Source organism: Trematosphaeria pertusa, assembly GCF_010094035.1.
Source record: "Trematosphaeria pertusa strain CBS 122368 unplaced genomic scaffold BU26scaffold_8, whole genome shotgun sequence".
In the NCBI taxonomy this organism is placed as follows: domain Eukaryota; kingdom Fungi; phylum Ascomycota; class Dothideomycetes; order Pleosporales; family Trematosphaeriaceae; genus Trematosphaeria; species Trematosphaeria pertusa.
In genome coordinates this window covers 1,144,972-1,168,265 of record NW_022987219.1, presented here as the reverse complement: position 1 = coordinate 1,168,265, position 23,294 = coordinate 1,144,972, and the positions used below count along the sequence as shown (strand labels likewise).

At 55.5% G+C, this 23,294-nt stretch overlaps 8 protein-coding genes and 1 non-coding gene across 9 annotated transcripts; 4 read left to right on the top strand and 5 right to left on the bottom strand.

The window, feature by feature from the left end:
* Positions 1-738: 738 nt before the first annotated feature.
* On the top strand, positions 739-2,837 carry BU26DRAFT_428021 (uncharacterized protein; the record flags this gene model as incomplete). Its single annotated transcript, XM_033823765.1, has 4 exons — positions 739-1,343; positions 1,451-1,628; positions 1,712-2,400; positions 2,474-2,837. The coding sequence occupies 4 exons, from the start codon at positions 739-741 to the stop codon at positions 2,835-2,837; spliced, it is 1,836 nt and encodes a 611-aa protein (XP_033683230.1).
* A 2,285-nt stretch (positions 2,838-5,122) lies between these two features.
* On the top strand, positions 5,123-5,208 carry BU26DRAFT_t36. Its single transcript has one exon. It is a non-coding gene; the product is annotated as a tRNA-Tyr (tRNA).
* A 1,406-nt stretch (positions 5,209-6,614) lies between these two features.
* On the bottom strand, positions 6,615-8,252 carry BU26DRAFT_329508 (uncharacterized protein). The gene is made up of 3 exons (XM_033822167.1): positions 7,751-8,252; positions 7,629-7,688; positions 6,615-7,570 (listed from the first exon to the last, which is right to left on the bottom strand). Exons 1-3 carry the CDS (start codon positions 7,939-7,941, stop codon positions 6,904-6,906), a joined length of 918 nt encoding a protein of 305 aa, XP_033683229.1. The 5' UTR covers positions 7,942-8,252; the 3' UTR covers positions 6,615-6,903.
* Positions 8,253-9,340: 1,088 nt separating this feature from the next.
* On the bottom strand, positions 9,341-11,399 carry BU26DRAFT_329496 (uncharacterized protein). The gene is made up of 4 exons (XM_033822166.1): positions 10,708-11,399; positions 10,005-10,547; positions 9,811-9,946; positions 9,341-9,734 (listed from the first exon to the last, which is right to left on the bottom strand). The coding sequence occupies exons 1-4, from the start codon at positions 10,951-10,953 to the stop codon at positions 9,589-9,591; spliced, it is 1,071 nt and encodes a 356-aa protein (XP_033683228.1). The 5' UTR covers positions 10,954-11,399; the 3' UTR covers positions 9,341-9,588.
* Positions 11,304-12,449, top strand: BU26DRAFT_519951 (uncharacterized protein). The gene is made up of 4 exons (XM_033829189.1): positions 11,304-11,346; positions 11,411-11,507; positions 11,579-11,826; positions 11,907-12,449. Exons 2-4 carry the CDS (start codon positions 11,431-11,433, stop codon positions 11,984-11,986), a joined length of 405 nt encoding a protein of 134 aa, XP_033683227.1. The 5' UTR covers positions 11,304-11,346; positions 11,411-11,430; the 3' UTR covers positions 11,987-12,449.
* Positions 12,450-12,789: 340 nt separating this feature from the next.
* On the bottom strand, positions 12,790-15,373 carry BU26DRAFT_519950 (YL1-domain-containing protein). The gene has a single exon (XM_033829188.1). The coding sequence runs from the start codon at positions 15,018-15,020 to the stop codon at positions 12,867-12,869; it is 2,154 nt and encodes a 717-aa protein (XP_033683226.1). The 5' UTR covers positions 15,021-15,373; the 3' UTR covers positions 12,790-12,866.
* Positions 15,374-16,986: 1,613 nt separating this feature from the next.
* Positions 16,987-20,670, top strand: BU26DRAFT_329413 (uncharacterized protein). Its single transcript, XM_033822164.1, has 3 exons — positions 16,987-17,329; positions 17,388-20,523; positions 20,575-20,670. The coding sequence occupies exons 1-3, from the start codon at positions 17,079-17,081 to the stop codon at positions 20,578-20,580; spliced, it is 3,393 nt and encodes a 1,130-aa protein (XP_033683225.1). The 5' UTR covers positions 16,987-17,078; the 3' UTR covers positions 20,581-20,670.
* Positions 20,659-21,428, bottom strand: BU26DRAFT_329420 (uncharacterized protein). The gene has a single exon (XM_033822165.1). It carries the CDS (start codon positions 21,333-21,335, stop codon positions 20,760-20,762), a length of 576 nt encoding a protein of 191 aa, XP_033683224.1. The 5' UTR covers positions 21,336-21,428; the 3' UTR covers positions 20,659-20,759.
* Positions 21,429-21,526: 98 nt separating this feature from the next.
* On the bottom strand, positions 21,527-23,153 carry BU26DRAFT_519948 (mRNA capping enzyme, alpha subunit). Its single transcript, XM_033829187.1, has one exon. The coding sequence runs from the start codon at positions 23,125-23,127 to the stop codon at positions 21,850-21,852; it is 1,278 nt and encodes a 425-aa protein (XP_033683223.1). The 5' UTR covers positions 23,128-23,153; the 3' UTR covers positions 21,527-21,849.
* Between the last annotated feature and the right edge of the window lie 141 nt (positions 23,154-23,294).

Below are 23,294 nucleotides of genomic sequence, written 5' to 3'. Positions count from 1 at the left end.
AGTGAGCGAAGGATCGTGGTTGAAGTGATCCGACTCGATGAAGCGCTCAAGCAGATTCCAACTCATCTGGGCCGGCTCATTGGGGCGTGCGGAGGAGGACGAGGACTTGAGCGACCGTATGGCGGAGGCTCTCGAAAGGGCGCACTTTGCAACGGGGCGGGCAGCGCAGGGGTGCGGAAGCGGACTCGCACGCTTGGCATTGAGTCGCGTCCGCGAATGGCTAGCCCCGACCGAGCCGATATCCGCTTTGTCGTTGTCAGTGCTTGTATGTGCGCCTCAGATGGAGGATGGATGCATCCGTGCATAGCTTAGCTGTTCAGTCAGGGGCGCAGTGGGAGAGCACGTGAACGCGCGTCGAAAATACGGAAGGCGCAGGCGGGGCCACTAGCTTAACCACACCTCGTCCTCCATCATCCCCGCTCCTTTGGAGTTTCTTGCCGCTAGTTCGTTTTGCTCATTGCTCATGTTGCATACTTCGTACGCCGTCTGCCTCTTCATATCGACATCGACGGAGCTTCCACTCTTTGGGGAATGGGCCCTTCGCGATCCATTCACATGAGCACCTGACGTAGCAAACGGTTGAAGCTGCGTCATCCGCTCATGTACGGATACCCATCGGCGAAGTAGGCCGCTGAGTCCCCTGGAAAAGGATCTTCGACTACTGCATTTACCTCCAACCGGACAGTCGCTGGCCCTCCTTGCGGATAGGTTAGCCCGAAGACGCTCGAGGCCCTTCCAATGGTGCAAATTCAACGACACTTCGAAGGCGGAAACGCAATCTTTGGCCCGGGTTGCGTCCTTACTGGGTACTTTCTGAATGCGAACGTCCGCGTGACGATCCACCTTTCCGTCAAGGCAGACGCCAATTCCGTTCTTATACACTGGCGACCTTCATCAGTAGATCGCGACCCGAACGCTGTGAGGGACACGCTGAAGGGCTTCGGACCCCTCAGATTCTTCCAAAGAGCCGCCAGCACATTCGGAAGCCTTTCACGTCGCGGGTATTGGAGCAATGTCGCCGGCTACTACCAGCCCGAACATGCCCTCGCCGCTGTTCGCCATTTCAGCGGGATCCCGCAAATGGAAGCAACTTTACTTTATACCGCATATTTTACGGTATCTAAGGAGCTTGCCGACGTGGTGCTGCTGGATGTTGACGATATCATATCACAGACCCAGCATGTGGATACGGCATGGGACGACCGCAGGCAGAATGTGACGATGCTTAGAATTTCGGGTCCGAATCGAGAGACTATTGTAGATCTGAAGCGAATTCTTGAAGCAATATTTTCTGGCAAAGTGGCTTCGAAAACCGTCGAGAAGAAGGCCGGCTGCGAGATCTGGTAGGTCCTCCAATGTCTAGAAGCACTTCGGCGCGGCATTTCTGAAACCCCGTACCTTTCTTACAACAAGATATAGAAGCTTCTGCTAACCATATTGCCACATTAAGGCATGATTTCTTCGCGGGGCCGCAAGGTGACATCTGGCTACAGCATCTTGGCCGCGACACAGGGCTCATTATCGTAAGCGATAGGGCGCAGCGACGCCTACGAATCTACGATCCGGATCCAGAAGCCGGGGACGGTGACGAGCAGGCGCACGTGGTGGAGATGAAACTAGCCGAGAAAGTAAGACTCGCTATCGTTGCTTGAAAGACTACCTAGGCGCCTTTGTACTGTACAACTGGACTATGCTAACGTTGCTGGCGCAGGTGACAGAGCTAAACCTGCCTCGTGAAGCACATACGATCAGCCTCGACCGAAATTCGCTCAGAAAGCTCATCTCCTCCGATACTGTCGCAAAGCTGCAGAAGCTCCTCGGCGCCACAAACGTCAGTCTTGATATTGTGTCGAAGAAACTAGTCTTATACTGTTCTCGAGACGCTGTCTGGTTAGCCACCTATCAGTTAGACCTGCCTCTGCCTCCCCCGACTGCCCAGAAGCCACCCCAAGCGTGCCCAGTCTGTTCAGATATCACCTCTGAAATACAATTATCCTGCGGTCACGTCTCGTGCAGGGAGTGCTTCGATCACCAGCTCAACGTCGCAAGCGGAGACCTGAGCTCCCATCATTTTCCAGTCCGCTGTTGGCACGAGAATTGTCAGCATCCACTTTCAATTCTCGATCTGCGTAGATACGCACCAGGGACGATGATCGACTCTCTACTCAAGGCCTCCTTGACGTACTTCATCCGCTCTCATCCTGACGAATATCGCAATTGCCGGAAGCCCGACTGCGCATCGGTATATCTCCGCAACGGCTACCACGAAATCTTTACGTGTCCTGCCTGCCTAACCCAGACTTGCACTCTCTGTCATAGTGCTACTCATGTGGGCTGGACCTGCGCTCAGTATCAAGAGCGCGTCAAAAAGGACGAGGTGAACGAGCGCCTCCTAGATAGGTACGTTTGTCGCGATACGCCTGACTCCTTCCGCCTCGAAGTCATATTCTAATTTGCACCCCTACGTTCGCAGCTACAAAGCGTCCGCAGGAACAAAAGATTGTCCAAAATGTGGCACTCTCATTGAGAAGATTGACGGCTGCAACCATATGGAGTGCAGTGGCTGTCATGCCCATGTCTGCTGGCAGTGTCTGAAATTCTTCTCACGGCCTGATAGATGCTACGACCACATGAACCTCGTACATGGCGGCGATGGACTTGAAGCCGAGGGCGACGAGGAGGGAGAGTGGAGCGACGACAGCGAAGGTACGTATGTTGTGGCACACATATCCGCATGTCTTACCTTCCACGAGAAAGCCTATCCTGGAGGCATCCAACACACAAAGGAACAAGGGAATGCTTGGCCGTCCACTTCCTTCTTCCTTATCGTGCATTAACCATTGGCTAACGTGTAATTCCACTTTCGCAGATGAATTCGACAATGAGAGCGACGACGAAGTGTACGAGGCCAGCGATGACGACTATTGGTTTTGGTGACGTTTCACTGGCTCGAGACACTCGTCGCGCGAGAGAGGAGGTAGGACACAGCTGCTGGGAGAAGTTGGAGGAATATAGTACTAATCTCATCGCTGGTAACTAGAGGAGGTCCACTTAACCTCCGTTCGGACGAACACAGGCAATAATTGGACGAGCGCTGGCCGCTTGGTATATCGGGGGTTATGGACGCCCGAGCAAGCAGTCGCCCGCAATCGCGCTGTTGCTAAACAGAGGACGTTTCGTCCGTAATAGCAGCACTAGTAAGGGGAGCAGATACTCCTATTCCAACAAAGGTATCAACATATGTATGGATGAAAATAGACAAGCATAAAGGCTTCCGTGTCCCCATCAGCCATGCGGATAGCTAGCCAGACGCATATGAATGACAGGCTTCCCTCGTAGTTCCACAGATGGCGGGAAATTAGATCAGAGTAATTAGGAGGCGGAAAGAGATCTATAATGCAGTAATATCAATGCTAGCTTAGTTGTAGGGGAACAGGTAACGCATGATAGGGATTTTTTCTTTGCAAAGCAGAGCTCGCTAAAAGCGTTGTCGTTGTTTTTAAGGAGCATAGAACGTTATTGCGGCGTTTTTCCTAGATGCCCTGCCCTAAGATATCAAGGGATCTTAATACTAGAAGGGTAAGGGGTAAGGTGTTGCATGGGGAGAAAAGACAAGCGGGAGAGGGAAGGAGAAAGGGAGGTTTATGTATCCTTACATCTCGCTGGTCTAGTGTTGAAAGAGGTCCGGGCAGTATTCTTCATATCTGCGGGTGTCGTTGAGTTCGTTCCTTCCCATGAGAATGCAGCCTTTCCATTTACGGTTGAATGCAGTTGGGAGTTGGAGAAAGGGCGGAAGACGCGAAATATGAAGCCGCAGCGGGCCTGGTTTGGCTGGGCTAGTCTCCCGATCCCGCTTCGTTCCATATAGTTCAACGTCCAGATGATTTTATTGCTGAACGATCTTTCGAGTTTGCATGTGTAGTTTAACAGCCCCTGCCTGGCGGCATCTAATTAAAGCGAAATGTCGGACTTAATGGTCACGTTCGAGCCTAGAGTTATTTAGTATCATAGAGACGAATATATTGGGGAGAGTAGAGAATGCCGAAAGTACGTCACCCTACGAAGAGGCTGTCGAACGGGTCTCGATATGGCACCGATGCAGTGAAGCACGTCCCTTAAGGGTTGGTATTGCAGATGCTTTTGTTAGAGGGTCAGAAAGCTTATGAGCTAGTTGACAACGAATTTAAGAAGTATGATTGCACTGCACAAAAAAATTTAGTCCATCGCAATGGTCGGATACCTGGTAACTTTTTGGTATCGGGAGGCCAAGAAGCTCGTATGGGTTGTAAGGCGGAGGAGGGCCGTAGAGGGTTATATGCTCCCTCGTTGTCCGGTAGCGGGTTTGGCAGACTCCTGAGGTGGCGCTTACTTAGGTAGGGTAGAACTAGACGGTGTGCGATGCTGCGAGGCATTCCCGCGTCTTCTGGAAGAAAGGCGTGTAACGCCTGTCATCGGCGCCGCCATTGTATGTCGACAGCTCCCTTTGTGCGGAAATATCCTTTACCACGCAGAGAAAATTCCTCTTATCGGCCTGTCTTCGTCGTCTCGAAGTCCATCTAGAAGGGTAGAAGATTCTCGGATGCTCCCGAATGCCCGGCATCCACCTCTCGCAACGTGGATCAGAAGACGTCCTGTTGATATGATGAGGCATGAGTTGATCCATGATGGCTGAAAGTGCATCGCGTGCCTGATCATGCCTTTCTCAAGAAGCATCGTGGGGATGATTTGCTATAAGTTATATTACTGCAATGGCACCTGCGCTGGTAGTGCATTGCAACTCATCGCTGGGGGAATCGACTGCAGACTCGTGGCATCTAAGTCTCTCCCACGTCTACGAACCTGGGAGAAGAAGTTCGGTGCCGATAGATAATGATAATTTCCCGATGCTCGACGTCATAGAGGTGTGTGGGGACCAATTGCGGTGCCGTCAATTGGTGGGCCATCAAGCGAATCTCGGAAAGCAACCGAAAGCCCCACGTAGGCTTCACATAAGCAGTCGAAAAAGCTAGCACAGCTTACATACCTAGATGTGCGTCCCCTCAATTATTCCTTATATATAATGGAAAATTTTGCCAACCAATCAGACTTCATAAATCACCAGCGGCACCTTTCAGTGCCATCACTCCGCTTGGTGTAGTTGGTTTATCACGTTCGGCTGTAATATCTGTTGTAACCGAAAGGTCCCTAGTTCGATTCTGGGAGCGGAGATTCGATTCTTTTTTTTGCCATTATAAGATCCGTAGGGTAATAAAGTGGCAGGAGTCATGGCGGAACTTGCGAGCAGATTCCTAGTCAAGTTTGCTAACCTCGTGTCTTTATTTTTGTTTTCCTTCTCCTTGCCTTGCGCGCCTTTCTGGCATAGCCTCTAACTGTAACAGTAGCCGTTCAATGAATAGTTGGGAGTAGCCCGCAGTACGTCGCAGGTTTAAGCGGAAATTTTGGTGTTGTTCTTCCGCTAATATCTAAGCATTTGTAGAAAAGAAAACCACAGACTGCCGGCACAAAGGCATGTAAAAAGTACTGGACAATCTATTTCTATCTCTCTTTCTCCCGACTCAGAATAACCAGGGACCTTTCGGTTGCAACAGATATCACTGCCGAACGCGATGAACTAACACCACGGAGACATCTGTTTGGTTAAGTTTTTCACCTATGGAATTTATGCGCGCAAACATTTGCAGGGTACCCACAACGCTTCAATTTGAAGCGCCATAATATCGGCAGACGTCAAACTTGCTTCACGATGCACACTGACGAGAATAGTATTCGGAAGTGGGGCGACCGAGTGGGCCGGTGTTGCATTTCCTTGTTCGAGACGGTCAACTAAAGACTGATTGAAATCCTATGTCATTAATGACAACGTCTGAGATTCCTCGATTCTTCGAGAGGAGAACGTTGCTCCAATAGGCAGGCTCTTGAATACATCGTGGATCCGTTGGCGTTCGAGGACGCAGCGGAATGGCCCCCTCAAGACGCGGGTCAATATAACTCCACGCCTACAGAAGTGCGGTTCTCGGGACGGGTCTGTGCTATATTCCCCTCTGGTGTTGACGCCTTATTCGTCTATCCACGCTACGCGGCACGTTCCTCCTATGGAAATAAGGACCAAGTCTTGCATCCGGAAACAACTCATCCTCGCTCTTGCCTCACAGCTTGGGGCTAGAATTCAATCTGACCATCGTCAAGAACCATGCATATTCGACGCGCGCTTCGCGGACGACGGGAAGTTCCACATGGTTGGATTCAGCGCCTCACGGCCGGTGATCTTCGAAGTTGGGTGCATCAGTTGGATAGAGCGGCGTCAGTTCGGCGATCCGAGCTGGTGATTGTGGCAATCTATCGATATATAGAGTCGGGTGGTGGTTATAGCAATGGTGTTGACGATGGCGATAGTGGTAGCAAATGAGTCACAAAAGGTACGAAGTCAAGCACCATCAAAGACCTCGGAGACGGGTCGTGGGCAGCCTGGCCATTACGTGCAGTGACTTCAACACCCATGGAGTGGAATCCTGCTCGATCCGTGCCGCATAATATATTCACTCGAGCTACATGCAGCTCAAAGCCTCAAACGCGTCTTATCTCGTCCTATGGTATATAGCGAATTAAACAGACGTGTCCGAAATGGTCGAGAACGCCTATCCATCAAGACTCGTTCTAAACTTTTAATGTCCGCGGGAAACGAATGCCATAAAGGGTGTTATCTGATCTGATCTGATCTGACACTGCATCGGCTACGCCCTGCACAGCTGTCATCATCTAACACCAACACAACAAACTAGAACGAACGCCGCGATAACAACACTTCGGCATAATTACTGTGAAATTCCGCGGAGACCGACGTACATCGGGATATGATGAAGCGAAGGGAAAATGTCAGCGTGGAACAAGGGTATGTAAGAAGGATCACCGAGGCGTAGAAGCCAATAGCCGGCCAAGACTACCGTTCGCCGGTGACACCGAAGGAATGGGCGACTTCTCGTACAGGATCTCGCCCTCAATGTGGCTCGTTGAAGTGCGCGATATCGGCGCCGCTTTCAAGGAATATTGGGGCGGACTTGACGGCGCAGTCGAGGCATGGGTCCACGGTGTGACGAGATCAATGGATCTGGATCCGTACGACGAGCTATGCGGATTCGTCCTGCGCGGAAGAGGCCTCGTTGACGGCGTATACGGAAGCGAGAAACTGACCGAGGAGGCTGGTGTGTGCGAAAGGGAGGGTGCGGCGCTGAAGGTGACTTGGGAGGTTGAGGCGCGATTGTAACGGGGGCGGCGAGGTCGCACAGTGGTTTCACCTGAGTAGGCCGGCGATTGGAACTGGCGCAGGTACCGCGACGCCTCAGAGTCTGTTCTGGACTTCTCGTCGCCCGATGCAGTGTTATCGTCTGAAGACATCTCTGAGAAGGCGCATGATGAGCGCTTGGAGCGGGGTTGGGTGGGCGATCGGGGCGGGACGATGTCGCGAAAGTGGAAGTCGTCGAAGGAGAAGTTGGAGAAGGTAGAGAAGGGCGTTGGTGGCGGTGACTGGTCAAACGGAAACGAGAATTGCTTCTCGGTGTCCTTCTTGCGGCAGCTGGATGCATGTTGGTATAGGACGCTACGTGGGTAGGGAACGAGCGGCAACAACATACCTCTCCGAGCAGTATAGGACGGAATTGCTGGGCACGATAATTTGCTTCTCGCAGGTGGTGCTACATGTGGCATTAGTAGCCGGTTAAAGAGAAGTGAGCTTACAGTTCCGCCAACTACTTACCAAAATTGCAGGAAGGACGTTGCCATCACTTCCTCGTCCTCGAAATCCTCCTCCGTGGAGTGGACGGCCTTCTTGCCGGCACCGTAGGAATTTGTACGTTTCGATAGAGGAGCGGGCTTCGAAGGGCGTGCATGGGCCGGCAACGGCCTTTTAGGGTGGTTGGACGGGCGATTGGTGTGATGGGCGGCCATTGAGCGTGAGTGGAAAGACGGTGAGAATTAATAGCCTCACTTGGGTGATTTGAGCACGGTGCGCGGTGAGATTGATGGCGTCTGCTGTTACAGGGCTGTGGGTAGACAATGCTGCCCACAGGGAGTGTAGCAACGGAGAGGCGGTGACACAGCCGCACTGCTGCTTTGAAGGCTGGGAGCTGATATGACGACGTCGGGTGCTTTGTTCAGGCGTCTTATCGGGCGCGATGGCCTGCAGCCGATAGTTTAGCTAGGAACGGCGCGCTTAGATGCAAGAATGCGCGCCATGGGGGCTACAGCGCGATTGCGGGCGGCTACTCTGCTACGACGTGGTAACGCGTAAAGGGGATAGATGGATGTGACGCGGACGGCCTTGCGTGGACTTACAGCAATTGATAAGGGTGCGACTTCGGGAGGGAGGATGCCGCCGTGGTAGAGACAACGGCAATCTTTTTTGATCTGGAGCACGCTGCAGGCGGGCCTTTGCGGCGATCGGAGCCAGGGATGGCGGGAACGATAAGCCCTTTCGCTTGCCGAGGGGAGCAGGGAGAGCCGAGTCTTTCCTGTGCGTGTGCGGCTGGCGGCGGCAGTCTGTATCGAGCAGGCTGCGCGGTCTGAGGCGATGCAGGGCACAACAGCCGCGGCCGAGGAGAGGAGTCTGTACCTGGAAGCAGAATGCAGGCCCGACGTCGAGGCCCGAAGAAGACGCGGCGAGTGTGTGGAACAGGGGACGGGGGCGCGCGTAGATATACGCAGGAGGAACGGTGATATCGATAAGCGGCGAGCGGGGCGGGGCTCAGGATTGCGACGGCGATGGAGCGATTGCAGTCATCCAGCACACCATCGTCGACCCGTTGTTGGCGCACTCTTATAGCAGTGCGCGCACCCCCACTCGCGCCCACTGAGCGGCGACTGTGATACGCGCTGGATTTAGCAGGCCAATGCGCATTCTACCGCTGCAGTGCCTGGCCATCATGGTGTTTTGCAGAACGGCTTCATCCCCTGGCGAATCACGTCTACGGGGGTGCCACGGGATTGTCCCGGATGGACATGGTCCACGTCCTGGGAGCTTGGTTGCGGGGTACGACTTTGACATCGAGTGCCAGAGCACCCGAAGCCCGTCAACACAGAGCGTTATCAGTGCCTGCAACGTGCCTTGAGCCCGTACGACTCCCGTCTACCTCCTACCATGTTGCTACGAAGGTATCATGCAAAATCGTCATGGTGATTGCGTTGCAGCTCGCTCTCTGCGGCAATCCGGAGCTCCTCCCATTGTTAGGTAACGGAAATCACGAACCTGCTCGGCCTTCTGTAAAGCTCACCACTAGGACCGACAGCTGCGACCCATCCGTCTGGACCTGGCATTTGAGGGCCTTCCGTGAGCACCGCTTCATCCGCCTGAGCAAATTGGCGAAGCATCGGAAGACGGTGCTCCATTTTTCCTATTTAGTGCGCAACAAATTCCCGGCCTCGGCCAATGGCAGCTTTTGTCGAGAGCACTCGATGTCCGACATTCCTTGAGCGTCAAAAATTAACGCACCAGCTTGAAACATACGGTATTCTCGCGCAGTAGTGCCTGGGTGCATTCAACAAGTAAACGCAATCGCGGCTGACACGTGTCGGTCGAATAGAAACCCTCCGAGACGGTCAAAGTGCGAACGGGTCCCCTGATGGCCGATGGCGGGTGATTTGCCAGATCTGAATCGGCGTCGGTGTTGGATAGAAAGGACCATCCTGGAGGTGCGCTGGTGTCGGCGGGAAATCGATTAGTGCTACACTGAAGCCGTTTCGCTCTACCCCACAATAATCAGCAGCAGCTCAGGAGATGGCGTAAATCCTTCAATGAGACGAATGTGGGGAAAGACCCACTACACGAGTTCAGGAAGGTCTCGAACGTCTGCTCATTGCGTATCGTTGCAGCAACTAGCACCTGCAGAGCCGGATTCAGCTCAAAGAATTCCCGCAATGACGAAACGAGGGCCGGAATAACGAGTTTGTCGTAAGTCTGCAGAGTTTTGCTTGAGCTTAATCCCTCCATCCAAGCGCTTATGGGGCCAGCTTACGACGTCTGCCCCGAGAAGCACATCCGGTACTTCCATGCCATAGTCTTCTGCGAAAGTGGCTGCGTTAAGCGGCCAGCCCCATTTCAGAGCCGCCGTTCGGAGAGCTGCTGGGGTTGACTCGTCGTCAAGTTTGTTGAGGAAGAGGTTAGTTTTGATCGCATCGACAACTGCCTCATCGCCATCTGTAGCCACAATACCGGATACACCGAGATGCTTCGCGCACAATATAGAGAGCATGCCCGTCCCAGCTCCCAATTCAAACACTCTCTTTCCGCGGATAATTGCTCGGCCGGCTTCAGAAACTAGAAACGATCCTAGGAGCAGTGCTGCCTCCCATGTCCGAAGCCCGGTGGTCCCAGACGCGGAAATCACATATCGAGATTCGAGAAGAGTGACCGTGCAGTCTTCCGGCATGCTTCCCCTAGTAGAGTGGAGAGCATAAGTGTATGTCACGAATGCTTTCCGTTCAGCAGAGGCAGATTCCGAGGGAATATTGGAGCTCAGGAGGCAGGCCAATTCAGACATGAGATCATCTGAAATTTCCTATTCATTGGAGAAGAAAGCCTTGGTTAGTAGAGTGAAGCAGGAAGCTGGAATGGACGTGCAGACTGAGAGAGAAAAGGGTTATGCCGGCTGTCCAAAACTGACAGGACGGCATCACCTTGTAAGCTCAGGAAGAGAAGTAAGAGAAAGAGAGCCGTACATCCTCCTCTGGATCATCAATTGACTGTTCAAGCCTTGATACAAGGGATTTGAGAACCCTAAGTCGGTAACGCTCCGGTGGCGGGTTCATAACCTTTTCCGCGTTGAAGAGACTGTTGAAGATCCATGACTGGACCCTAGGGTCCTTGAGAACGGCGTCTTCCGGCCATCTGAGCTGCGCAGGCTCAACCAGTTGGAAGTATTGGCGGCATAGTATGGTAAGCTTCGACCGAGTCTTTGTGTCCATCTCTACTGTAGTCAAACACTGGGAGCCTGTCTCTCCAGCGGTCTATCCCGCCGCGAAAGTGATAGTGTGCCGTCTGGAATCGATGAAGTGGCGGTTTGCAGCGACGGATGTGCAAGATAGATCGGATGCAAGTCACGAGTTAGACCACTACTCCTGCGCGGGAGTCGTGCTTTTCGATGGTGCAGATGAAGAGGCAAGAATTCGAACGCGTCGACGTTCAAGTACGCCTTACCTAATGTGACGGCCCCACCCCTGCGCTCGCTTAGAAAGCCTTGGCACGCCAGCTAGACGCACTCGAATTTCAACGCTTGTAGAACTTCCAAGTCGACGATTATCCTGCGGCAACAGCACAACAACCCCCCCACGACAACGAGCAGGATCGATTTCTCTCTAGTACGTCTTCTATATCCTCAACCACGCCGATGCATCCTCCAGTCCCCGCTCTAACCGCGCACAGGTCGGCACAGCTCCTTCAATATGGCTGATTCCCAGGTCACCTTGCGCACGCGCAAGTTCATCCGAAACCCTCTCCTCGGTCGTCGCCAGATGGTTGTGTAAGTGCAGGAAATACTCAGAATGTCAAATGGACGAGTGGATGGGATTTGAGTCTGACGGACAACTCCAGCGACGTCCTACACCCTAACCGCCCGAACGTTTCCAAGGACGAACTCCGCGGCAAGCTCGGCGAGCTCTACAAGGCTAAGAAGGACGATGTCTCCGTCTTCGGTTTCCGGACGCACTACGGTGGCGGCAAGAGCACCGGCTTCGCCCTCATCTACGACAGCCCCGAGGCGATGAAGAAGTTCGAGCCCCACTACAGGCTCGTGCGGTACGGCATGGCGAGCAAGATCGAGAAGGCGAGCAGGCAGCAGCGTACGTTGCCCCCATACAAGTCGTGGACATGGCCGGGAACCGAGTCAGGACATGGTGGAGCGGTACTGACTAGGACACAGGCAAGCAACGAAAGAACAGGTCGAAGGAGTTCCGAGGTACTGCCAAGACCAAGGGCGGCGCGAAGAAGGACAAGAAATAAGCGGGTGCACTATGTCGGTGACGGTCGGGATGGAGTCGTTTCTCTAGTTCGGGTGGTTCACCACGGACATGGAGTTGCACGGGGCATTATCATCGTGTACAGTTACGACGAATGCCTGAAAAACTCTTGCGCATGGGCCGGGCAAGATGGATGGCGTTTGAGATCTACCTCTACCTGTGTCTGCTAACAACCATCAATGCATATCATGGGCCTTTCGGTTGCCATTGGTTCGCGCTACCTACGGGATGTCTCTCACCACCCGCAGCAGCATGCTGGTCGAGGACACTTCGAAGGCCGGATAGATTACGGCATCGCCTATCCTGAGGCCACATGGCTCCAGTTTCGACTGTGTGATATGCATCGGCCTCTTGATGCAGCTAAGCCATATGTAATCGTCGAGGAGATACTCCGCCACCAACACACATCAGCATCGCCACAGCTCGTCTTGCTCTGACACGTTTCAAAATGCTTACACTTTGAACCACGCCGCAATTGCCTGTGCTCCTCAGCTAAGCCGGGGGAGGCAGCAACCTTAATTGCCCCGTTTCTCACCTCACTCAGTGCCACAGCTTAAACCGATCACAGCCTTTCCGTTATGCGACGCGCGTCTTGTGTGGGAAGAGTACTATTTGACTTGATAAAGAAGCCTGCTTACGCGGGTGACCGCAGGCGATGGGTCTGCTCGTACATTTACTGTGGAACAGAATCAGTGTTGCTCTTTCGTATGTGTGTCGTGTGTCGCTACAAGACATACAAGCAAATCCTACAGTCACTTCAACGTGGACCCTGACTGCATATAATCTTATCAAGTTTTTATTTCGTTTATGATTACATAGATGCAATCTGCTCTAGAGTATCCCGAGGTCTGCTTGCCAGTTCATCAGGACCGGCCTATGGTGCCTAGCGGGGCCACAGGCTCTTCGACCTTCATCGCATCACTCGTACTCTGCGGTGGCTGTTGTGCTCCAGCATCGCCGGTAGTGGGAGGTACATCCGCCTTCTCACCTGCAACTGCAGCCGGATTCTCCTTGGCGGCTTGCGTCGGGGCCTGCATCATTTCCCGCTTCATCTCTAGAAACCTCTTTGGCACACCAGCTGCCGGAGCCATGCCTAAAAACCCCTTCGACTTCGCACTATCCGCACTCAACATCGGCTTCGCCCGTCCACCGACATAGCACCCCAACTCGCCACTCCAGACAAATCCACCACCCACCACGCCCCTCAGCACGCCAAAAGCCCTCGCGTCCCGATACGCGATCCCTGTCTCCGGGTCCCTGTACCTTGCAATGTTGTTCGTAATTGCGCACAGCTCCTTCTTCGGTCGCTGCAGCGCCTCTTTCTCCTTCTTCGTCTTTGGGGCGTTGAGCATGGCTGTCACGAAGGCGGCCGCGTCGGCGTGAGACCAGCCGAAGAGGGTGGTGGAGAGCTGGATGAGGGCTGAGCGGTCCTTTTCTTTGAGGATGGAGGCGGTTGTTCGGGCCCGCGTTGGTGCAGCGGAATCGAGATTGGGGAAGGACGAGAGGATGAGGAGGTTGCGGAGGGCGCGTTGGATGAGCCTTCGACGTCGTGGTGCGGGCGGAGCGGGAGGCCTTTGGAATTGGGAGAGGAGGGATTGTGCTCCTGGCTCATGCTGGGAGAGAAGAGGGTCGTTTAGAGAGGAGTGTGGTTCAAGGAAGGGATTCTGGGGGAGTTCCGGTGCCGACATCTGCGTGTGGGCATATTGTGGCGATGTTTCGTGGTTCTCTGTCTGAGAGAGAGCAAGAGAGTGAGTGTTGTGCTGATTCGGTTGAGCGTATTGCTCAATTCCGAAGAGGAACGAGTCGGTATTTTCGGGAGGGGCAAACATAATGGTGCTCGGATACGGCATCCCATGTGAGCCCGCAGAAATGTCTCGCACCGGCGCCTGCGATGTCTGCGGTGGCGGTGGTAATGAGTTCTGCATTGACGATGGCTGTGACTCCGGAACCGACGTCAGCGACAGACGGTGAGAGACGTGGGATGGATCATTGAGACTGGAAGGCTGCGTATGATCCGACGCTGTCCGCCCAGTAGCTTCAGGCTGAGCCGGTTGTGATGCTGACGCAGGAATGTCCTTGTTAAGCTTCTCCTCTAGTTCCTCGAGCTTCGGGACATCCTTGCCTGTGAATTTGAGCTTGTCATCAACCCAAATCGCGGGCCCGCTGTAGAAGCGAATGAATGGACCCTCAATCTGGCGGTTCTTCATGGCATCGAGCTTTGCCTGCCTTTCGGCGGCTCTCTGCTCCTCAAGCTCCTCCCAACGGTGCAAGCTTTTACTGTTGACCTTCTCTGTCCTGGTTGCCTCAGCCAGCCGCTCTGCTTGAGTCAACGGCTTTCGCTCGTCTTTGGCCTTCCGCGCCTCTGCCGCCTTCATCATCGCCAGGGTATCATCTCGCCTTCTATCCTTCTCCTTCAGCTTAGCCAGCGTGGACTCCTTGTTTGCGACCGTCTGCCGGCGAGAGGACGTCCGCGTGGGACCGTCCTCGTCGGTGGGTATCCAAGATGCTCTCTCCGACTTCTTCTTTGGCCGAGGTGCGGCGGGCGCGGGCGACTCGGTGGTAGGTACATCAAGCTTGACCCTCTTGCGTGCGGCGGCGGCGGCGAGGCGAGCAGCGAATGGATTCGTAGCCGGCTTGCGTTTCTTGATACGCTCTTGACGCTCTGCCCTACGTAACTCTTTCTCTCCAGCGTCGTCATCAGCACCCTCGTCGTCCTCTTCGGAAGAGGACGAGTCCAGGTTATAGTCATCCTGGTCGTTGGCGTCGTCACCAACAAACTCCTCCTCGTTTGGAGCTTCCTCCCATTCCTCTCCCCACTCGTCCTCTTCGGCGCTCTTGGCAATCAGGGTGGACATGCGGTTGCCTGCGTTTGATCTCCTCGCGCGCGAAACAACCATCAGGTCGGCCGGCGCCTCAGCCTCGCTCTCGGCCGCTGACGGCGACGGCGACAGACGCTCATCGCGATCAGGCGGCGCGCCGTCCTGGACGTCTGTCCGCTCTGCGGGGTCTGGCGACATGGCGGGAGTGGAGGGCGGCAGAGGGACAGCGTCCCGAGGGCAGGTCTTGTCGAGGTGGGGGGAAGGTGCAAGCGGCGAGGATTATCTGAGGCAAAGCGAGCTTCGTGTGCCTGGGTTGGGCCGAGCAGACAGCGTCAAGGGGTGCGGTAGGATTTCCAGAAGCATTCCCTGGAGCCGTGGGTTATGCGCAGTCGGTTGCAGCGAGCGCAGGCGCGTTTATGCTGTGCAAAGAGCGCGCGGCGGGACGGCAGGGCTATGGAGGTGCTCCGGGTGCTCTGCTGACGGGCCGGCGCCTTTACGTGGTGGAGCTGGAGGGCGAGGCCGCTGGAGAGTGCGAGGGCGAGAGACTGCTGGCGTGGAGGTTAGACGCACGCGCCCCGAGACGCGCGAGCGCCGCCTGATGGCGATCCAAAGGCCAAGAATCGCACAACATCTGAAACGTAGCGCCTGTTCGGGATTGATTACGAGGTCGCCAGACTAGGCCCTGTCTACACACACGCTCCGTGCGCGGCCCTACAAACCGACGTCGCTGGCATAATCCACGCATCTGTGGCTTCGACGACTGCTTCCAGAAGGATTGCTAAGAGTGCGGAATTGACGGTCCATGCTATCGCACAGCCAAAACGCCATTTCTCAGCCGTGGTGCTCTGAAAGGAGATGAGCGGCGGCTGCATGATGTGTGATGTGATGGATTTCCACAACCCAGCGCTCTACCTGCTGAAGGCCTCCTCGCGCGTGCTTCCGCAGGCCAGCGTCGCCAGACCTGTTGATTGCCGGAGTCTCTTCAGGCGTTGGGGCCAGGGAATGGCGAGCAGCTCGGAAACAAACCGCCGCTGGGAGCACTCTATAATGGTACACAGTAGACAGGCGAATGCAGACACGTCCAAGTTTAGCGTGGCAGGCCCAATCATCGCAGCCAGCCGCGCGACGCCGCCAGAGTCCACGTCAGACCAGGCGCGGGTGCAAAGGCGGGCCCCGTTCGACGCGCCTCCTCCAGACAGCATGTTTCAAGTGCATCCCCCGGCGCAGCGCCCTGGGCCACTCACAGGCGCGGGCCCCTTTTGCGAAAGGCACCGCGCGCTGCTGTGCGATGGGGCAGCGCTGAAGACACGAGAGCAGATATCAGCGGCGCTGCTCCCGCGGGCCTGCTCGCCCGTGACACACGACTCCGCTCGCAGCTCGTTTCGCTTCTCGCAGCTCCTCAATTCGTCTGCGGTCTGCCTGGCTCTGGCGTGGTGAATGTCAAAGCGCACGTTTTGGCGATTCGATTCGACGAGCCCGTCCCTGGCGCCCGTGCCTTAGCGAGCCCTCCCGCCAACGTGCATCTTCATTCACCTCACCCTCGCCCTCGCCCTCCCTCCTCCCTCCCTCGCGCTTCCATTCCATCTCTTCTGCTGCTGCCGCTATCTCCATCGGACGCCCGATGAGCAAAGGTGTCTAGTCGCGCATTTGCTTAATCCTATTTCCCTTCCATTCTCCAGGCCGCTTCCGTGGCTTGTCTATTGCCCGCCTGCTGTATCATAATCAGGGCCTCCTCGCCCGGCGACGCTGCTTTCCACCGCTCCTCGCCGCCCTCGAGCTGCACGCCCGCTCCGTCGCTCCTTGACCGGCACCGTCCGCCTGCGTTGAACGCGCTCGCCGCCGTATAACGCTCGCCTTGCGCTCCCTCGGGCCCCCCGTCAGCCCACCCACCGCCCGCTGCACCTCGCCGCCTGCGAACTGCCGCACCCGCGCTCGAAAGAGCCCGTTGCGACGCCGCACACCAGCGACACGCCGTCTCCCGCGTCTGTCTGTCGCCCTCCCAGTGCCCCTCGTCCGCAGGCCTGGCTACAAGCGGTGCATCTGTACATTTCAGCCTGACCGCACCCTCCATACACAGGCTTCACGCTGAGCTGGTCCGGTCCCGCTGGCAATAATTTCCTCCGCCTCACATTCCTTTGGCCGGTACCAACCCACGTTTCTGCCGTTACCCTGGTTTTGGTAAACGAGAGTCCCTGCGACTATTCTCCTCTCCGTCCTAGAACAACCGCACAGTAAAGACAGGGTCTGTAATACCTAATGGCTCCCACCAACCGCCCGGAGCACCACATCAACCTCAACTACATCCCCCAGCTCACCTCGCAGCCCCCGCAGTCTGCCTCTTCCACCACGTCGACCTCGCCGGTTGAGCCTCCCTCGTCCAGCGGCTCAATTCGCTTCCCAATGCCTGCTGGAAATACTTCGAACCCCCTGGCCAATGCCGCTGCAGGCGTGAGGCTGGGCGCAGGGTCCCCTTCGCATGAATATGGTGGCAGATTATACTCCAAACGGTTTGTCGCATCCTGAAACAGGCACCTTGATCGGATTTTGGCTAACCTCCGACAACAGCGCACGCGAGATCCAAGCTCAGGAAGGGCTGACTCCACAAATGTGGGGACCACCCACAAGCGGCAACTCTACGCCTCTGCGTGAGACCATCCCGGAGTCGCCCAACGGTGAGAGCTTCCCCGACTTCAACCAAGCTATGCCAGAGACCGCGTCAGCTGCTCAGACATCTACTCGGCGGGCCCGCGCTGGTACGCTGCCTTCACGATTCTCTCCCTCAGCAGCACCAGGAGGACTTATGCCGTCTGCGTCCCTCCTCCCCAAGACGTCCCGACCCACTCCGTCGACAAGCCCCTTCAAGCCTGGCCCAGGCACGCCTACAGAGAGCACTGGGTTTGCGGCTCCTGGTTCTACCAACGCTGCTGCTAAGTCTGCCCTGCTCTCTCGTCTGAGAGCAGGCTCAATGCCTCAACGACCGGGCTTCCTGCCGCCGTCTACCTCGCCCTTCGGCAACTCTATCTTCTCGACAGGCTGGACAAGCAATCGGGACCGCAGCAGCACGCTCCACAGCATTGCGTCCCAGCCATCCAATGGACCGGCGTCACCAGTGTCGTCATTCTCCCGGGACTCACTCGCTGATACTGACGTGAAGACGTTGGATTACCTTGGTCTCGTGGACACTCCTCAGCCTGCGCGCGCGACCCTTGCTCCCTCTGACATTGAGTTGCTCCTCGAGGGCCAGAGGAATGCTTTCAACCAGAACTCGGCTGCTGCTGCCAACCGCTTTCGCTCATACTCAGTTAACGCCAAGGAGAAGTATGCCGACGAAGAGGATGAGCTCGACCAGGCATATGCCGGAAACTACAGCGGCACCATGACACCAGCTGAGGCTAGCGCCTATGCCATCCACGAAGCTGTCCGACAACACAACCTCGAGGTGCAGGCTTTTGCCAACTTCGCCAGCGCGACCCGCCCTCGTGCTAGGACTGCGGGTGTGCTCGACTCGCCGTCGCAGCGACTGATGCGAAACTACCTGCCCACCCCGTCTCGCCTTGACAGCAGCCTGATCGCTGGAGACCTGACCGAGGACGCAGAATATAGCCTCACTGAGGCCGTCAAAAGCCTTCAGCTCGGCGGGAAGCCAAGCTCTAACCTTGGTGACGACAACACGTTGGAAGGCCCTACTCGAGCGCTATGGTTGGGTAACATCCCCTCCTCTACTACGGTCTCTTCCTTGAACGTCATCTTCAACGCTTACGGCCCCATTGAGTCGACGCGGGTTCTGACGCACAAGAACTGCGGTTTCGTCAACTTCGAGAGTCTCGACAGCGCGATCCAAGCCAAGTCGCAGCTCAATGGCAAGGAGATCTTCCCCGGTGCGGGGCCTGTTCGAATTGGCTACGCTAAGGTCCCAAGTGCGGCAGCTACGCCTGGACACACTGGCCTCTTTCCCTCGCCAAGCCCCGACCCGCTTGCCAAATCGCAAGCGGAAGGCGCGAACGTGTCAACAAGCAATGCAAAGGCAAACGGCGCCCGCGCCGAGACTGTGAACGCTCCGCTCACCACTCCCGAGCTCACAGACATTCGTGGGGACATCGTCCAGATCGTGAAAGACCTCGGCGCCACCGATGAGGAACAGCTACGGATCTCTTCGCACGTCGACCAGGCTATCCAGAACAGCGGTTACCATAGTGAAATACCTCCAGTTGAGGAGCCTAGCCACACTCGAGTTCACGATGCCCCGAGACTGCGCGAGATCCGGAAGCGCATTGACAACAACTCGTGCTCTCAGGCGGAGATTGAGGAGATCGCCATGAACATGCTGCCCGAGATTGCTGAGTTGTCGTCCGATTATCTCGGAAACACAGTCGTCCAGAAGCTGTTCGAATACTGCTCTGAGCCCACAAAGGAGGCTATGCTGCGAGAGATTGCGCCTCACCTGGCAAAGATTGGCATCCACAAGAACGGAACCTGGGCTGCACAGAAGATCATTGACGTCGCTAGGACCCCGGCTCTTCAGCAGATGGTCGTTGATGCTCTTCAGCCTTATGCCATGGCGCTGTTCCTCGACCAGTTCGGCAACTATGTCATGCAGGGATGTCTCCGATATTCAGCGCCCCTCAACAACTTCATTTTTGAGGTAATGCTCAGCCGTCTTTGGGACCTTGCTCAAGGTCGATTCGGCGCTCGAGCGATGCGGGCTTGCTTGGAGAGTCACTATGCTACCAAGGACCAGCAGCGTATGGTCGCGGCCGCCATTGCCCTTCACAGCGTCCAGCTTGCGACCAACGCCAACGGTGCGTTGCTCCTGACCTGGTTCCTTGACACATGCACCTTCCCTAGGAGGCGCACGGTTTTGGCTCCCCGCCTTGTTCCTCATATCGTGCACCTTTGCACTCACAAGGTTGCCTACCTCACGGTGCTCAAGATCATCAACCAGCGAAACGAGCCTGAAGCGCGCGATACTATCCTCCAAGCTTTGTTCTTCTCGCCGAACGATCAGGTCCTAGAAGACATCTTAGTAGATCAGAACTGCGGCGCTACCTTGATCTTCAAGGTGCTCACGACTCCCTTCTTCGATGAGAAGATTCGTGCAGATGTCGTCCAGAACGTGCGTAATGTGTTGCTCCGCATCAAAGCACAACCTGCCCAGGGATACAAGCGGCTGATGGACGAGGTCAACCTTTCAACGCGCGGTGGACCAGGTCATCGCGACCACTCGCAGACGCGTCCGGCCTCTTCTAAGGACAGCCCAGCCGGCTCTAATATTGAGCCTAGGCAGTTCTATCCAGGTGTCCCACCAGCCGGTTTCGATCCTGTCGCACTTCAGCGCACCGCGAGCATGGATTCCAATGGTTTCGACCAATACCCTATGGGCGTCAGCGCTCCTATGTTCATGCCCAACATGCCAGCTATGACGGGCCCTCAACAGCTTCAATACCAGCAGCTTCTCGCGGCGTCGAGGTCTCAACCCTTCTACCCACAGATGAATGGTTTCCAACCTCCCGTTTCCGGTATGGATGGTTTTAGAAATATTTCTCCAGTCGCAGCACCTGGATTCGCTGGCTCGCCGATGCTCCAGCCGGCCCAGCTCGGCCAGGGAATGAGCCCGGTTATGGGCGCCCAGATGTATCCATATGGGATGTATGTACCGCAACAGCAGCAACAGGTCGCTGGAGGTGGTCAGCGGCGCGGAAGGGTAAGCAGACCCCACACGACGTCCGCTACATGTGACGCTAACGACCACCAGCGATAAACGACCCATTTACTTACCGTTCGGTGAACGATGCATCTTCGAGCATACATCTTTCGACTATACGGCTTATTGCGTCTAGAATCGTACGTGGAACAGCTCTATCTAGAGTGTTTCCAGGGTTGCGACGAGACAGCAACACTATCTTGTGTATATGATTGCGCAGGTATTCACACCTGTTCTCACATTTCCTCAACAGTCGGAATCGATATGGCATGCAAAAGCCTGGTCATACTCCATCTTCTTGTGTCTTTTCTACATTTCTGGGTGCTCGCGAGCGCCAGAGAGAAGGGAGCGGGCCTGCCTTGTGCACTCTCATCTTTACGACATGCATGTTTCTTTCCTTGGTCTCGTCTCTCTCTGGCTGGCTCGAACGGCAATATCACACTCGCTTCAGATTGGATCGTCGGTGTTAGCGGGATTCCCTCTCTGTTGTTTTGTGTCCTTCCATCATACATTAACCCCTTCTTGTATCTTACTTCGAGTCGACTCCATGGAGGACGACTTCCTCTCAGCACACCCTCTCTCTCCCATGGCTTGACAGTTCGGCAGGTCGGCAGGTAACTAGGATGGCCTGCGCGTCGGACAGCACTGGCAATGAATGGATAGGAGGCGGTGTTTTGGGATCTTTTGAAGCTTTTACGTTTGTCAGTCAAGAGGTGGCGAGGCAACACCGTGGTGAAGGGAGGGGAGCAAGGCGGATGAAAAGTCGCGGATATGGCATGCTTTGGGCTGGGATCTTCTTTACGTGGGAACATCACACCCCCTTTTTCATCTATGTTTTCTCTTCAACTGGCTGGCAGATAGAATGGAGCTTTCCCTTGTTTGAGGGAATACGGCATGATATCCCCTGCTTGATACCCTTGCTTGTGATTTGCATGTTGTCAAACGAGATGCCCTACCTCTCCACTACCAAAGGAGCGGTGTTCGAAACATCAAGGCGCGAGTTGCAACAAGTAGTAAACCCGTAACAAGAAGACTTGCGCGTGGTTCCACTAGATGTAGAGAGAGGGAAGAAGCGTCCATATATTCAAGGTGGTACGAAATAGAGGTAGGCCCACGGGTATCATATCAATGTGACTAATCCCAGCCGTAAAAACGCCGCGTCTCCCATATCTAGTTCCAAGTCTTGGCGAGTCCATTGAGACCAATGATTTAGTCCAAAACGCCAAAATCGCCGTTCCGATCGCGTCATCCAAATCTTAAAGGCGGTACGACCGAGGCCCCGGCCTTAGTTATACCATTTAGCTAGCAGCACCGTCAACATATCCATCAATGGCCATTAACCTCACTAAACTTGCGCTTCTTTGCATCCCTGTCAATCTGCTCCTGCTGCCACTGCGCATGCTGCCTCTTCATCCTCTCCTCCTCCGCCTTCCTCAGCCCACGCACCGCATCCCTTACTTGCGGTTCGGCATCCAGCAGATCCTGCTCGGTAACCGGGTCCTGGATGCTCTCAAGCACGGAATTGACCGTCTGGATATGGTTCGCGTCGGGCTTGTCGTCGCGCCAGCGGGGCATGCCGTCGTCCTCGCGCTTGAACTTCCAGTGGCCGGCGGCATCGCGGTAGCACTCGATAATGCGGCCATCGAGGCGCTGATTGAGGGATTTCAGCATCTCCCATTCGGGCTCGGTGATGTGCAGGTCGTGCTCGAAGGGGCGGTAATCGGAGCGGCCGTGGTCTTTGCCGTGGAAGACGAGGAGCTGGAAGCGCGTGGGCATGGCGTCGTAATCCGGTATGAGACCCTCTTCGCCGTCTTCCGGGTCGAAGAGAGGGAAGTCGCCGAGGCGGAGCTTGAAGTCGATTGTGTTTTCGTGCGGCGGCTTCCACTTGAGAATGTGCCGGTCGGTGCCGAACTCGTACTTTGTGTTCTTGCACGTAAAGATGAGCCCGTCGTTTCCGTGCTGGAGATTCGGTAGCACGTTGTCGAACATGTTGCGGACGTGGTACGGCGGGTACACTTGCTTCTCTTTGACTTCAAAGGGCTGCTGGCGCGGCCGGTTATGGTAAGGCTTAAGGACGTATTCCTTAAGGCGGCCCAGCCGCTTGTCTAGCGGACGGCCCGTTACATTCTGATTATCGACTGCCAGACAGTCGAAGACGTAGTATATAAGTCGGGGTGATGTATCGCTGTCCTCGCGGTCGACATCGTGCACGAGCTCGCCGTCGAGTATGGTAGCGAAGAGGAACTGCTCGGGATTGCTGGGCGACTGGTAGTAAGGGAAGCGGAGGGGAGGCGTGACCTCGTAGTAGTTGTTCTTGCGGTCGATAAGGAAGGTTACGGGCTCGAGGGCCTGTCCGTTGTCGCGCCAGTGGAGGAACAGCAGGCAGCGGACGCCGTCGGTCTTCTCGCACAGGAAGTACTCCATGCGCTGGAGCTCGGCGAGGTGCTCGCGCGCGAAGCTGACTGGTTGCGCACCCGGGAATCGCAAGTTGTCGCGTCCGAGGAGCGACGCAACCTCTTGCTTCAGCTGATGGGCGGCATCGTTGGGGATGAGGTAGCCCGGAATCTGCGGCGGGACAGAGGAGCCTGGTCGCGTGGACGGCATCGTGGGCAGCCGTGTGGACGTGGACGTGGATGCGGAGAGAACAAGGGCAGGCTGCGGTTTATAGTAGATTATGTAGATGCCAAGTCCCCAGTTCCCCCCACAGCACGGTTCCCGCCGCATCAGGTTCACAAACCCAAACTCAACACTTTCTCAGCCCACGGTTCAAA